This window comes from Schistocerca cancellata, chromosome 3, assembly GCF_023864275.1.
Source record: "Schistocerca cancellata isolate TAMUIC-IGC-003103 chromosome 3, iqSchCanc2.1, whole genome shotgun sequence".
Classification (NCBI taxonomy): Eukaryota; Metazoa; Arthropoda; class Insecta; order Orthoptera; family Acrididae; genus Schistocerca; species Schistocerca cancellata.
In genome coordinates, this window is record NC_064628.1 from 843,174,797 (window position 1) to 843,187,956 (window position 13,160).

The 13,160-nt window shown below is 37.7% G+C and overlaps 1 protein-coding gene across 1 annotated transcript in view; it reads right to left on the minus strand.

Moving 5' to 3' along the window:
* LOC126175900 (uncharacterized) overlaps positions 1-13,160 on the minus strand; it is a 215,129-nt gene that overhangs the window by 103,452 nt on the left and 98,517 nt on the right. The window contains exon 4 of the mRNA XM_049922958.1: positions 2,065-2,189. Coding sequence (XP_049778915.1) covers positions 2,065-2,189 — 125 coding nt within the window. The remainder of the gene's footprint in view (positions 1-2,064; positions 2,190-13,160) is intronic.

Sequence of the window (13,160 nt, forward strand, 5' to 3'; positions counted from 1 at the left end):
TCTTTTAGCAGCTGCTGGCATGAACCTGACTGAGTATGCTTCAGATCAGTTTAAACTTGCTGCATGTTGTCGCAGAGGCTCTCCTTATGCAATAGATGATCTCAGGGTGTTACCATCAAAGAGTGGTACAGGCTTCAGCAGCAACATCTTAGCTACATTGTGAACAGCACACAGAGGAAGATCCCAATATGTTACAATGCATGGGGCGTAGCAGTACAGTGTTGAATATTAACCATCAGTACATTTTGACTTCATAGATGTGCACTTTCAAACAGACTGCACCATTATTTTAATTACTGATTTGATTCTATTCCACAGTACAGTAATTTTTGTTTAGTTCTATACGGCTTATTCTTTAGTTCCATCCCCTCTTGCACCTAGGCCCACACATGTTCACAGATATACAGGTGGTGCAAAATTTATTGAGCACATTACCACAAAAATGAATATACGAACTACAAGAATAAAAGAGTTCAAATACACAAACTATACACACAACTTATTTGAAGAGTCCAAATTACTTCTGTCTGAACAGCTTATTCGTTAACTTTTAAAGGACTGTCCATAATAGAAGGTTTTTGTGGCTGCTATATCAGAGTAAAAGATGTAGTGATGATGGACTCTTAATGTTAACTGAAAAGAATCTGTTTAGGAGTACATTACTGTAAAGATCTGTTGTAAATTACTTTTACATATTGTTGTGGCTATACACTGTCTTCCTGAAATGAATAACTTAAACGTCCCTGCATTTTAAAATTAATCTCTAAAAGTAAAACATTAATAAATGCAAAGGTTGGTTTCAAGAAGGAAGATTATTTTAATGTTTTACTAAGAACAAGATCATTGGAGTTAGAGCTTAATCTCATGTATGTCAACAACTGGGAAGGAAATCAGCCATATCCATTTCAATGAAATCATCCTGGTATTCACCTCAGTCACTTTATGGAAACCATGGAAAACTTAAATTTCCAAGTTGTGAGCCAATCCCTTAACTGCCTTGCCACTCCAGCCAGTCAATTTGTTTGAACACCACAGAATGTTATTAAACATGACATTACTAGATGCGGCACATCATTGCGTTCAAACAGCCCGTGAAACAACTTATTATGGTGCTTCAGCTGCCAGAGGCTGTAGTCATGTGTGTGTAAGTTGCATTTGCATGCGTGTGTGTGTGTGTGTGTGTGTGTGTGTGTGTGTGTGTGTGTGTGTGTGTGTGTGTGTGTGTGTGTGTGTATCTGTGACTCAGCATCTCTGCTATATTGTGAGTAGTAACTTTCCTTTTCATAATAGTTACATTCCAGTCTGGATTTTCCATTGTTTGAAACAACTAATTATGTTATTTACATGGGGCTTGAAATACGCGTTTCATATGAAATCTTAAATCTGAAAAAAATTCCACTTTTCTCATACCTTAAGCTTCAACCAAACACAAATGGTTACATTAATCACAAAAAAGTCCTATGTTGAATACCATATCTCAGTATTGCTAACATGACACTCAACTAAGACATCTACTGATGGGAAATCAAATGAACCTGTTGTTCTACTCAGATAGATGTTTTTGAAAATAAAAATACTACTTCTTTTTACATTGTATTTTCTAGTTGTAAGTGTGTGCTATTAGAATTTGTTGTTTTCTGAAAAAAATGCTACTTATTTTTACGTTGTATTTTCTAACTGTTGCTATTTGCTATTACAACCTGCTGTCTATATATCTGTGATGGGTTACAGTGATTATTATCCATTATCTATAAGCTGAAATGAATTCTTTTTATAATTATGAGCTAACATTATAAAATATTTTACAAAATTAACTGGAAATACTATAACATCAACAGTTCCACTTCAGTTACATCTAACTACTCCTGCAGTTAATATTCTATGGTCCCTTTCCCATACTTGCATAGATATTCAAAGCTGTTTCTGTCTGTTTAAATAGCTTCTTATGTTTTGATCAGCAAGTGTACTCTGATTCTGGGAATAACAAAAAAAGTAATTTTTAAAAAAAAAACTGCATGCAGAAGTCTTAACAATTCAAAATTTCAAGTCTTGCACCACCATTACCTCATATTCTTGTATGGCTGAAGGAATCTTCTGTCTCCGTACATTGAACATTTGCTCCTTCAGATTTCTTCCATGTCTTTGTGGACGCTGATACCGTGGAGTAGGGCATACACAGGAAGTTTCTTCTATAATAGAATAGAAGGAAAACCAAACAATGAATCTTAAACTGAATCCAGGTACTAAAATAGTGTTTGACAGATTGAAAATTAGAGTATTTACTTAAACTGAAGAAATAAAGCCTTTTTTAAAATTGAAGTACTTTCAAAGAAGATTAGCAATGAAGATATTAGGCTTTTTCATAATGAAGTAATGAGATACTATGATTAAACAACTGGAGATGTGTGTTTAGTATAATATTATTTTGATGCTTACCATGTTAACTATTTCTGTAATAAAACAAGAAGAAAGATTTTGTATTCTATTTTGCTCATTCAACCAGCTATTTTAGTACTCCATACATAACTGCAGTTGACAGTAAAGGTGCTCTGTGTTTCTAATCTTTATCTTGAAAAAGTTGCATTTTTTACTATCATTAAAACGTGCATTCATTCATTCATTCATGCATTGACACATGTTCCATAAAATCTTATCATGGAAACTCCAGGATGGAATACCAGCAGTATCATGAAAAGGATACATTATTATTCACCATATATAGGACACACTGAGTCAAAGACAGGCACAATCAAAAGACTGCTATACATTTGAGCTTTTGATCGAAAGGCCTTATTGTGAAGTAGAAAATGTACATTCACACAAGCACCACTCACACACACATCACCAATGTTTCTAGCTACTGTGGCCAGACTGAGTTGAGACTGCCCCGATAGGAGCAGCAGTCTGGTGATGGGTGTGAGGAGGAGACATGGGATAGAGACGGCCAGTAATAGCAGTTAGGTGGGAGGGAAGGCATAGTCCTGCTTGTGGGAGCATGCAGGTACATGGTGGGGACAGTTTAAGTGATGCTAAGTGTAGTTAGGAGGTTTAGAGGAAGGGGGTGGGGTAGGGAAGAGGAAAAAGAGAGAAGTGGAGAAGGGAAAATGACTTGTGGGTGTGTTGGTGGAGTAGAGATCTATGTTGTGCTAGAGTGGCAGAAGGGAAGGGGATAGGTAATTGGAGAACAGGGATTAGCGAAAGTTGAGGCCAGGAGGGCTAAGGGAATGTAGGATATACTGCAGGGAATGTTCGCACCTGCACAGTTCAAAAAAGCTTGTGTTGGTAGGAAGGATCCAGATGCCGAAGGCTGTGAAGCAGTCACTGAAGAGAAGCACATTGTGTTGGGCAACATGTTCAGCAATTGGGTAGTTGATCTGTCTATTCGCCACAGTTCATCAGTGGCCATTCATGTAGACAGACAACTTGTTAGTTATCATGCTCATGTTGAAAGCAGTAAAGTGGTTGAGACTGTTTGTAGATCACATGACTGCTTTCACACATAACCATGCCTTTGATGGGATAGGTGCTGCTTTCTACTTGGGCATGATGACTAACAAGCTCTCTGTCCACATGAATAGTCACCAACAAACAGTGGCCAAGAGACAGCTGGCATCTCCTTTCCCCTCAAAGGCAGTGCTACCCGTAAAAACAGTCATATAATTTACAAACTAAGCAGGTATCTCCTATCCCATGAAAGGAAGGGCTGCCTGTGAAAACAGTCATGTGATTACAAACTAAGTTGCAACCACGGTACTGTTTTCTACATAGTCATGATGAGTAATAAGCAGTCTGTCCACATGAATGGCCACTTATGAATTGTGACCAAGAAACAGCTGGATCACCCAGTTACTGAACATGTGGCCAAACATAATGTGAGCATCTCATATCTCATCAAAGGCAGGGTTATCTGCGAAAGCAGTCATGTGATCTACAAACCAAGCTGCACTTATTGTGTTACTTTTCATGTGGGAATGACAACTAACAAGCTGCCTGCCTGCCTGCTGACAAACTGTGTCTGATCAGTCATGTGATCTAGAAACTAAGATGCAATTATTGTGCTGCTTTTCACATGGGCATGACAACTAACAAGCTGCCTGTGCACATGAACAGCCACCAACAAACTGTGGCTGACAGGTAGTTGGACCACCCAGTTGCTAAATGTGCTGCCCAACGCACTGTGCTTCTCTTCAATGACTGCTTCACAGTCTGCGCCATCTGGATCCTTCCTACTAACACCAGATTTTTCCAAATTGTGCAGGTGGGAACTCTCCCTGCAGTATATGCTATGTTCCCGTAATCCCTGGCCGCAAACTTCACTAGTCACTGTCCTTCACTTACCTACCCCGTACATGCTGCCACTTCACCACAACACAGCCTTCTATTCCATCAACACACCAACTAGTTCTTTTCCAATCCCCTCCCCACTACCCTGTTCCCACCAAGCCCATGCATGCTCCAACAAGCGGCAATATGCCTTTCTCCCCCTCCCTGCCACATATTTCCTCTTCACCCCAACACCACATTGCTTGCTGCTCCCATCAGGTGCAGTTATGATTCAATCCAACCACAGAAGCCAAAGGTATTAGTGATCTGTCTGTGAGCCATGCTTGTATGAATGTGTGTGTGTTTTCTGCTACAGAAGAAGGCCTTTTGGCCAAAAGATAAAATGTATAGCAGCATTTTTATTGTGTCTGTCTGCACCTCTCTATCTTCTCTATATAGTGAGTATCAATCTATCCCTTTTATAATACTGTTATCATAAAGTAGAGCCTTCATGGAGGTGAAATGTGTCATTAAATTACATTAACCGACAGAAGCAACTACTGCTGGCTATTTCTGTAAGGTAAATTAATAACAAATTCTGTCTATTGCTAATCTGTTCAAACTAATAATTATGGTTATTACTTTATATAAATACATTAGGAGGCAAAAGCCACTGCTCCTCTTCCTATATTACTGAATTGCTATTTTTATCTAATACTTAAAACAAAGCATTTATGTCACTTTACATACATTAATATGACCTCTCTATATACTGGAAAAGTTAGGATCTATATAATACAAATATTATGCTTGCACAGAATTTACAGTCTTGAGTTCAAGTAGTCTGATAAAATGTAGGATTAGCTAATCAGGTATTCTTTTATTTTGTTTTTAAATATTTGAGGATGTTCAACCTCCTGCCTCGTATCCACAGCATCACAACCCATGGCCATCTCATTCTTCTAAAATAGATTGTTCAGTACTAGATTCTTAGTAGATGAATTGTCCAATACAACTTTTGGTTCAATTCTTACAATCAATTTTAGTTCAAAAATTCAGTTTTTCATTGTTTTTGTCCTGGTTTGCAATTTTGCTTCATGTTTCATATGTTATGAAAACATCTGAGTATGACTTACATAAAAAAATAGGTCGACTCCATAGAGGTAATAATCCTGATATTTATCTCAATCAATTTAAGAAGAAATAAGTAGAATGATATCATACAAAGTAAAAATATATTTTATTACAACAAACTACTCCATAAAATCAGAATGTAATCCATGTTGTTAAAGACACAGAGAATATTTATTTTACCAAAAATACTCAGATATATACCTCTTGACTTGTACACTCTTTGGGGGTGTTATTCACGTCATTGTGCGAGTAGTTAGTTGAAATTTGATTTGGAAAAGAAAAGAAGGTCAGACATATTGCACCACATTGTTAATTGATTATTGTCATAATACTGTGTGTTCAGGAGACAATTTATATGGAAACGTATTTAAAAGCGATGTCATATATTACTGGTGTTGAAACAAAGAGTTCATAATAAATTACCATTGTTAAAATGGCATTAGTGTTCTCAATCATATCAAGATGAAGACCAGGACCATCTAATTTTAGATCTTGAAGAAATAAAGTCTACCTCCAGATGACTGCAACCATTGCAAAAGTACTGAAATAAACATATAACAGCCACACAATATTATTATTATTATTATTATTATTATTATTATTATTGTTATTATGTCATCTTGCAGAATAATGGTGATTCATATGCTCATTGTTTGATTATTGGTTGATTACCTATCACGTGTACATGTTGTAACTGGCAACTGGGTATAGACCTTTGTACCAGACTATAAAACTTCATTCTGAACCCTGGAAGGATGCCTAGCCTACATGAAAATTATTTCTACATCTAGTATTGTGGTTGTGAATTACTGAGTCCATCCTAAATTCACTCTTCTTATTAACCACAAATATCATTATTGAGTATATGCATTGGCACACAAGAATAAGAATCTCTAGGTCTCTGATGAAGCTTCTAGATTTCCAATTATCAGCTTTACACAATATTCTTACTGAACATTTCTTTAGAATAAAGTGATCTCACTAAATCACTCCAGGAAAGTGCCAGGGTCGTTTCTGTGAGAAAGGCATGGCCGGTTTCTTTCCCCGTCCTTTCATAATCTGAGCCTGTGTTCTGACACTAAAGAGCACGCCGGGGTTAAACTCTCTTCACAAAACTACAATGTTGTAGAAGATTATGCTATAGGATAAAATTGAGTTAAAGTATGCAAAGCATCCTATCTGCACATTAACACAATGAGAAAAACTTCTGAGTGGAAAGCACGTAGAACTGAGCTTATTGGTTAACTTATCTGCATACTGGTGCTACCTCTTTTTATTATTTGTTTGGATGCCCAGGAACATAGCAAGTGGAGTCTCATCAAATGTGTGCCTATTATCGCCATTGCTGGTACTTGCATGTCACTTCATTTATTTATAAATGCATAATACAAGTTTTTGTAAGAGTAATGTTTAAGCTGTTGGTTGTGGATCAGTTGCAAGACAGTTCTGTTATTCTCCTGGCTGAGTATGGTGTATATTGGTTTGGGCAATTTATCAGTATACTTGTATCATCAGCAAACTGCTTAAGTTTTGAAGAGTTTTTCAATGTCCTGTTTAAATCATTTATGTACAACAAGAACAGAATTTGGCCAAGCCCTAAAACCAGCTGAATACCATATTTAATTATTTCCCACTTCAAATGTCATTCCTTTGGGCTCATTTGATAACTTTCGTTTTGCTATTGTTAAGATGTGACTTTACATGAGGTAAGTACATTCATTGCCATACCATTTAAGTTTGCCTAGCAGAATTTTATGATCTGCACCATCAAACACATTGTAAAGATCACAGAAAATGCCAACAGTGCAATTTTTGATGTTTAGTTCTACTAGAACTGAGTTTGTGAGATATACATTGCATTCTCAGCAGAGCGGTCTTTACAGATGCCACACTGAGCTATTACTATGTGGTTATTCTTGGGAAGATGGTCCAGTATTCTGTTGTTCCTTTGGGCTCATTTGATAACTTTCTTTTTGCTATTGTTAAGATGTGACTTTACATGAGGTAAGTACATTCATTGCCATACCATTTAAGTTTGCCTAGCAGAATTTTATGATCTGCACCATCAAACACATTGTAAAGATCACAGAAAATGCCAACAGTGCAATTTTTGATGTTTAGTTCTACTAGAACTGAGTTTGTGAGATATACATTGCATTCTCAGCAGAGCGGTCTTTACAGATGCCACACTGAGCTATTACTATGTGGTTATTCTTGGGAAGATGGTCCAGTATTCTGTTGTTACTTTTGTCAAAAATTTCTGAGAATTTGGGAAGGAGAGAGATTGGTATATAATTAAAAGTTAGTTGTTTGTATCTATTCTTGTATATTGATGTTACTGCTGCATATTCAGAGATAGGACAACTCTTGTTTGATATATAAACAATCTGAATGATAGGGTAAGCAGCAGTCCATGACTGTTTGTTTATGATGCTTTAGAGAACAGGACAGAGTCATCACTGAGTGACAATAGAAGGATATAGGACAACTTGCACAAACTTCCTATTTGATGTGATGAATGGCACCATGCTCTAAATATGGAAAAATGTAAGTTTGTTACCATATTAGAGAAGGAAAGTTGAAGATGCTGAGTCACGATAGGAACAACAAAAAGATTCACAGAATTATAGCTTTTGGCCATTAAGGCCTTTGTTAGCAATAGACTCACATACACACACCAACACACACACACTCATGCAAACACAACTGCCACACACGTCTGCAGTCTCAGACAACTGAAACCACAAAAGTAGGTTAATGCAGATGAGTTGGAAAAACAAACTTGTAATGTTTCAATACAGTATTAGTTGTGTTTTGCTTGACACAGTTACATCAAAACAAAATATCTAAAAGTAACATTGTAAAACAGCATGAAATGGAATGAACACATAAAATCAGTTGCAGGGAATACAAATCATCAACTTCTGTTTATTTGGAGAAAGTATAGGTCATCTGTAAAGCAGACTGTGTACAGAACAATTGCAAGACCCTTTCTTGAGTACTGCTCAGGTCTTTGGAATCCACACCAAGTTGAATTAAAAGATGACTAAACAATTTAGAGGTGTGCTGCTAAATTTGTTACTGCTGAGTCTCAAATTTGCTCTCAGAATTTGCTATAAAAATACTGGGAGAATGACAGAGATCTTATACTTGTGTTTTTAGATTTTTGGCAAAGCATTTGATAGTGTCCCAACGAAGATCATATGGATAAGAGTAAAAAAGAAAACTGTATCTGCAATGTAAATTCAGGAAGTTAAAATGATTTATGAAGGCTGCTGCTGTTGCATGCAGATAGGAAACAATAATTCTGGTTTGTTCGAAACAACTAAAGGAATTCAACAAGACTTTGCTCTTTCCCCATTACTTTTTATCACTGTCATGGATGAAATTGTGAAAGAAATGAAGCAGAACAACAATAAGGACATCAGTGGATTTGCAATTGCAGATGATCTAGTAATTTGGGGCAATACAGATGAAGAGGCTCACGAGAGGCTAGCCACAAAGAAGGACCATGTAAAAACACACAGATTAACAATAAATAAATCAAAAATGGTTGTAATGTCAATCATCAGGCAAAACAATACAGGAGAAACAAGACTGGAAGATACACAGCTGGAAACAATAGACCAACACAAGTATCTTGATTGCAACATTTTAAGCAATAACAGGATACAGCACATGATCAGTAACTGAATTAATAAATCAGTTCAGTTCTACCTTCAACTTTCGAACATGCTCTGGAACCCCCTCAGATCAAAACAGATTCTCCTTCAGTCATGCCTTATTTGTATAACAACATACAGCCCAGAAACCTACCCAATAACCAAACAGGTCGACAACAAACTGCAAGTCACAGAAATGAGTTCTTATCAATAATTGCACAGAAAACTGGAAACGATAGAGTAAGAAATACAAGGTGAAATTATTGAACTACATGAAAAAAACCACTATGTCATCATTGGCAATGATGTGGCACAAATGAATAGTGAAATTCTGCATGACCTGCTGAAGTGTCGGAACACTGATGCTGTCAATGACCTCCTGAATGTTTGTTTTTAGCTCAGAAATGGTTTCGAGGTTATTGCTGTACATGTTTTCTTTAATATAGACCTACAAAAAGGAGTTGCAGTGTTCAGATCCAGAGAATATGGCAGCCAATTAAGGCCCATGCCGGTGGCTTCTGGGTCCTCCATGACATCAAACACTCTCCTGCTTTGATGGGGTCAAGCTCTGTCTTGCATGAACCACATCATGTCAAAATGAGGGTCACTTTGGATAATGGGGATGAAATCATCTACTAAAACCTTCACATACCATTCGGTAGTAACTGTGCCATCAAGGAATATCATACCGATTATTCCGTGACTGGACATAGTACACCAACAGTGACCTGTCGAAGGTGAAGAGACTTCTCAGTCATGAAATGCAGATTCTCGGTCTCCCAAATGCACCTGTTTTGCTTATTGACAAACCCATCCAAATGAAAGTGTGCTTCATCACTAAACCATATTCACATCAAAGTCCTGCTTGTCAATTCTGTGAACAACAGGGTTGGCGAAATACAACTGCTGTTCCTTGGCCCTGGGGCTTAATGACTGATGCATTTTAATTTTGTATGGGAAGAGATGCAGGTCTTCAACAACAATTTGTCACAGTGTCTCCTGGTTGATTTCCACCGGTTGTGCAGCTCATCTGATTGATTTCCTGGGGCTGGTTTGAAAAACAGCATGTGTTTTTCAGGCATTTTCACCCTTTTTGGATGACCAACATTGTCAACACTGCCATCACGAATGCTACCCATTCTCTCAAACTAGCAAATCAGAATCTTGATTACTTGCACACTTGGACAGGTTGTCTTCAGCTTGAACTTGGTCACAAACTTCCTTTTAGCTGCAGTTGGGCTGTTATTGCTAGCATAGTAGGGCTCCACAAATTCCATGTGCTCAGACACACCGCACCATGACATTTTCATGCGCAAATGGCCAACAACAACAAAGTGCATGTGCATGCGCTTACTAATTCCCATAATGCCCCACACCCAACCATGCTGTTTGAATGTCCTAACGCAAACTGTTTGGAAGTTGCGATGATCTTATTTCATATAGTTCAGTAACTGTCACCCTTTAAAAAAATAGGGGAAGAAGCTGGAGTGTACAAATCCTTGAAAGAAAAAATGACAAGCCACCATTTGAGACAGTTGGCCAAGTCAAATGAATGGGCAAAGGAAGGATAGCAAAACAATGGTTGAACACAGAAGTGACTGATAGAATATCAGTAGGAACACCAAGTGAAGGAGGATATAGGAAAACACAGAGTCAGTGGGAATACAGTTCTAACAGAAGAATGGGACACTTATAGACACAAATGTTCATAAACCACACACAAATAACTGGAGTGGAAAACTGATGATGATGAGGTTTGATCAACACAAGACTATTGTGGAAATGCTCCATGTACTCAAATGGGAATCCCTGGAGGAATAAAATGTTCTTTTTGCAAAAGACTATTGGAAAAGTTTAGAGAGCTAGGATTTGCAACAGATTGCGGAGCAGTTCTACAGCCACCAATGTACATTTCATTTAATGACTGCAAAAACACGTTACGAGAAATCAGACCTTGTATGGAAGCCTGTAAATGGTCATTTTTCCCTTGCTCCATTTGTGAACAGGAGAGGAAATGACCAGCAGTGGTAGAAGGAACCCTCCACTACACACCATAAGATGGCTTTCAGAGGACATATGTAGATGCAGATGTACTTCAGTATTTCAGAAAATACACCTTGACTCATTGATTGGTTACAAGGGTAACTCAAGGGTGATATTTTCAAGTCAGCAAAAGATTTTAGTACTTTTGCTGGGACACTATCATAGCCAGAAGAATTATTACTTTGTAATGATCTAATTACTTTTGTGATCTCTATACCAGATGAATTGGCAAAACTGAAGTCTGACGGTGGAGCATGCACTGCATGTCTATGTAAGTTTACTGAATCTGCTTTCAATGGACCATTTTTGTCCCCTAGTTTTCAGCTACTGTTAGGATGCATTCACTGAACTCAGTAACCAATGGTTTGGATTAGACATCTGTTCCACTGCTACTGTCACCTGTCAATATCTTTTGCTTTGCCATATTTATTCATTTCATCCCTTATAATGTTCCAAATTGTTTTAACCTTGTTCTTGGATTTTTTTATGCATAATCACAGTTTTAGCATCTTTGATGACACGCCGAAGAATTTTGCAATACTACTTATATCACATTTTAAGTATTTATTAGAGGTAGTCATTTTCATTAAATAAAGCACTTTGTTCCTAGCACAAGATATTTTTGCCCAAGATATTATCCAACCTATTTCTTGGCATTCACTGTCCTTGACCCATTGTGAAGAGAAACTGGAGTCATAATATAGTAACAATTATTTCAAGTAAGAACTAAATTTCTCATCTACTGTGTCTCTTTGTAAACTTTTTCACATTTTTCATATTTTAAATTCTCTCTGAATAGCGTAACTGAGTCAGCATTCGTAAGTATGTGGAATTCTACTTTCCTCTCTTAATTACACCTGATTGATTTAGCATAGAAATAGATTATCAGTTGCTGTTGCACTATGTACGGGGGAGGGGGGGTGGGCCCAAAAGTAACCGGAATCGTAATGCTGCAGATCATGTACTTGTAGTAGCAGGTTGCGCCACCAGAGGGTTGTAGTAGGAGCTCATGTGAAAACCAGACAGTAAACCAACAATTCTATTTGGAGGTTATGAAACGGCTTCACAGAAGTTTGTCGCGAAAACGTCTGGCTTTGTGGGATTCTGGCGTGTGGTTCCTGCATCACAACAATGCTCCCGAGCACACGGCTCTCAGCGTTCACCAGTTTTTGGCCTCAACGAAGACGACTACCTTGACCCACACACCCTATTTGCCAGATTTAGCACCCTCGGACTTCTTCCTGTTCCTGAGGATGAAAAGATACTTGAGAGGGAAGCGTTTTGCGGATGTGGAAGACGTAAAAAGCAATGTCATGAAAGTGCTAGCAGGTATCAAAGAGGACGAACTTAAAAGGTGCTTCAAACACTGGAATGATCGTTCGGACAAATGTATTAATGCTAATGGAGAGTACTTCGAAGGAGATTAAGGTTGTATTTGAAAACAATAAATTATATGCTTTCTAGAAAGAAACTCCGGTTATTTTTGGGTATCCCCTCGTACTTCTAGTCGTGTAGGGAATCTTACAATAGAGTCAAACTACACCTGGGCAGCTGTAACTCTAGAATCTAGAATCCGTTGATCAGAACTACCAGATGATATCTGTTTTACAATCTCGACATACAGTCACTTCCCGGTTAATTCTGATAAGTACCCCCCTCCCCCAATTGCTTAATGTAGTTTAAAATATTGCCCCTTGGAGGCCTATGGACTGCAATAACTGCTGTCTTGTCTGTTTCCAAGTCTATTACTAAAATACAACACTCAAACATTTGTTGAATGCAGTCACTGAGGTCAATGGCCTGGGACTTTATTCCACTTTTTGTGTACATAACCGCTCTGATTTTCCTCATGCTATGCCTTTAGTGTAACATAGTGTTCTACAGGATAACATGTTACATTTTTATCCTCTTAGGTTGGTGAAAGATGTTGGCGCAAATTGGAAACGTAGTATTAGGTAGTTGTTAAATGTGGGATATCCCACTGTGTGCACTCTCATTTTCTGAACATGCAGGTGAAGTATAAGTCACATCAGCTCTGGACATGACCAATCTGCGAGT